General features: G+C 67.0%; 1 protein-coding gene across 1 annotated transcript; it reads right to left on the bottom strand.

Moving 5' to 3' along the window:
- Window positions 1–812: 812 nt before the first annotated feature.
- On the bottom strand, window positions 813–1,666 carry MORN4 (MORN repeat containing 4). The gene is made up of 4 exons (XM_009645511.2): window positions 1,562–1,666; window positions 1,315–1,429; window positions 1,119–1,228; window positions 813–961 (listed from the first exon to the last, which is right to left on the bottom strand). The coding sequence occupies exons 1-4, from the start codon at window positions 1,626–1,628 to the stop codon at window positions 813–815; spliced, it is 441 nt and encodes a 146-aa protein (XP_009643806.1). The 5' UTR covers window positions 1,629–1,666.
- Between the last annotated feature and the right edge of the window lie 1,040 nt (window positions 1,667–2,706).

Below are 2,706 nucleotides of genomic sequence, written 5' to 3'. Positions count from 1 at the left end.
ACACCCCCTGCTCCAGCCCTGGCACCCCACGCAGCCCGGCTCGTGCCCCTCATCCCGGGCTCCAGCTGACCCTGCTCCTTGCTCGCCATCGCTCCTGCCCTCCCCCAGCGTGCAGCAGACATGGGCCAGGCTGGCTGTCCCCGGTCCCCCTCGGTAGGGATGCTGCTTGCAAATGTCCCCAAGGCAGAGGGTGGGCTGGATTGGCACAGGGATGAAGGGAACACAGCTCATCAGCTGGCCTCGAGAGCAGGCTGGATCCTTTGGGGGCACCATGTCACCCTGCCCAGGGCACGCTGGTCACCCAGAGCTGAGGGTGCAGGCCACGGGGTGCCTGGGGTGCCCACCCTGCCTTGGGACCAGGATAGCGAAGTGGGGCAGGAGCTGTCCCTCTGCGGGCACGTGGTCCAGCCAGCAGCCCACAGCCAAGGCACCCTGGCAGTGGGGTTGGGGTCCAGCCCCAGCCCGTACACCCCCACTGCATCCCCTGTGGCTGGCTGGCAGCCCCAGTGATTTGCAGCCTTTCCAAGGGGGCAGAGGGGCTGGGCCCCGGCTGCTCTGGCAGGTGCCAGGGCTACAGCCAGAGAGAGAAGGCACCGCGGCCGCCCCAGGGCACTTGGGTGGAGAGCGGGGAGCCCCGTCACCCCAGCTGGCAGGGGTTCGGCAAGGGGGCTTGGTGCAGACCCCCAGCCCTGACAAGGTGGAGGGCAGAGGGACCACCCAGCAGTGCTGCATCCCTGCTCCGGGGACGGCGGGGCCAGCCAGTGCCTGGTAGGGGGGTCCCCACCGCAGTGGGAGGGGGGAGTGGGGCACCGTCACGCTGTCAGGTTGTGGGCAGACTTGGAGGCGCCCTGGGCTCTCTGGATGATGGCCGGGCACTTCTCCCGCCGCAGCAGCTTGTTGTTCTCGAAGAAGCCCTCATTGCGGGGCACCCCATGGGAGCCATCAGGGAAGGTCAGGAGACCTGGGGAGGGGACGGGAGGGCCGAGAGTGACGGGGCAGGGAGCAGCACCCACCTGGAATGGGGACGGAGGGATGGAGCAGGGAACACCGGACGGGGATGTGCTGAGCTGGGGCCGCGGGGGGCTGCGGCTGGCCGCACCATTCCGCTGGGCACTCACCGAAGCCGTACACACGCCCGCCTTTGAACTCGCCCTCAAAGGTCATGTTGTCGCAGCGGGTGAAGACACCGACGCCGTTGAACTTGCCCTGCACAAACTCCCCCTCGTACCTGCGCAGGAGGAGCTCCTAAGGCAGCAGCTCCCCGCAGCAAGCGGGGATGCCCGGGGGGGATGTACCTGGGGGTGCCACGCTCACCTGGAGCCGTCAGGGAAGGTGAGCACACCACAGCCGTGGAAGAGCCCGTTCTCGAAGTGCCCCACATAAGCGGTGCCGTCGGCAAATGTCAGCTGCCCGACGCCATGCCTGCGACCTAAGGCGAGGGCAGAAACGGGCAGTGCTGGACGAATGGAGGCAGGACGTGCCCCAGCATGGTGGGGGCAGGGACGTGGGGGCTTCTCAGCCCCCGGCACAGGCAGCACCATCTCCTCCCACCCTGTCTCACCTTCCTTCCACTCGCCGCGGTACTCCTCCCCATTGGAGTAGGTGAAGGAGCCTTTGGTGAGGGTCATGGTGACAGTTCCGGCAGCGCAGGGCAAGAGCTGTCAGGGAGAGGTGTGGAGGGTGGCTGCTGGGTGGAGGGAACAGCCCAGCTCACCCAGAGCACCTGCGGTCCCCTCAGCTCACGGAGAGGCACACATCTGCCCTGGGGACAGCTCTGCTGGGGCAGACCACAGGGGAGGAGGTGACCCCGGGGAACTTGGCCGCCCTGCCCTGCCTCTGAAACTCCAGCCGCCAGGTTCGGGTTGCTGCCTGCCCCACTGCAGGGCTCGAGGTGACGTGAGCCCACGGGGGTCACAGCCCCATGAAACGTAAGTGAGCACAGTAAGAGGAGCCTGGCGGGAGCTGGCTGCCTCCGGCACGGCTCCCTGGCGGGACCCAAGGGGGTCCTGCACCATGGCAGGCTCAGGCCAGGGGCCGCCCCCAGCTCTGCTTGGGGAGCCTCGGGAAGAAGCAGGCATTTGGAGATGAGACGCTTGCTGGGTTGTGCTCAGTGCCAGCTCTTCAGGGGAGGGAGCAGAGAGCTTGTGGGGTTTCCAGCTCCAGTGTGGAGGACGGGCAGACTCAGCTTACCTCCCAGGGATGGAGCGGCTGCTACTCCTAAGAGGGACAGCAGAGAGAAGACCCTAGGGCTCCAGGGCCTTGCTTGGCTGCCCAGGTTTTGCAAACCTGCCTGCTGACAGCAAGCAGCCCCCAGAGCACTGGGCACCCCCAGAGCCGCTCCTGCACAGCACAGCTCTCCCCAGCACCAGGGGCCGGCACCGGCATGGAACTGGCCCTGCAGGCAGGCTGGGCACTGCCTCTCCGGTGGCTCCTGGTGCAGCTCAGGTGGTGCCTGTGATGGGAAGGGGCTCCCCAATTCAAAAGGGGATATCCCTGATGGCACCGGGCCGCACACCCCTGGAGAGATGGGTGCCAAGCCATGCTAACCGGGCAGCCGCGGTGCCCGGGAGCACTGCAGGGAACTTGCAAGGGCTTTGTGTCCAGAGCAGAAATGGCCCTTGGCCAAGCCCAGCAGCGACTGAACAGTGCTCTTTTCTGATGGCAGAGACCAGGAGCCCAGCTCTGGCTCCCCAGCCTGCCCAGCAC

The sequence above is a fragment of the Egretta garzetta genome, unplaced genomic scaffold (assembly GCF_000687185.1).
Source record: "Egretta garzetta isolate BGI_Z169 unplaced genomic scaffold, ASM68718v1 scaffold888, whole genome shotgun sequence".
Taxonomy (NCBI): domain Eukaryota; kingdom Metazoa; phylum Chordata; class Aves; order Pelecaniformes; family Ardeidae; genus Egretta; species Egretta garzetta.
Note: the sequence above shows the minus strand (reverse complement) of the source record. Positions and strands in the feature narration are given on the sequence as shown.

Excerpts from the sequence above, each read along its gene's own strand:
- MORN4 (XM_009645511.2), bottom strand. The coding sequence starts at position 1,628 with ATGACCCTCACCAAAGGCTCCTTCACCTACTCCAATGGGGAGGAGTAC. Across the intron at positions 1,430-1,561 it reads CCGCGGCGAGTGGAAGGAAG|GTCGCAGGCATGGCGTCGGG; the intron begins GTGAGACAGGGT and ends CCCTCGCCTTAG. Across the intron at positions 962-1,118 it reads CGGGCGTGTGTACGGCTTCG|GTCTCCTGACCTTCCCTGAT; the intron begins GTGAGTGCCCAG and ends TCCCCTCCCCAG.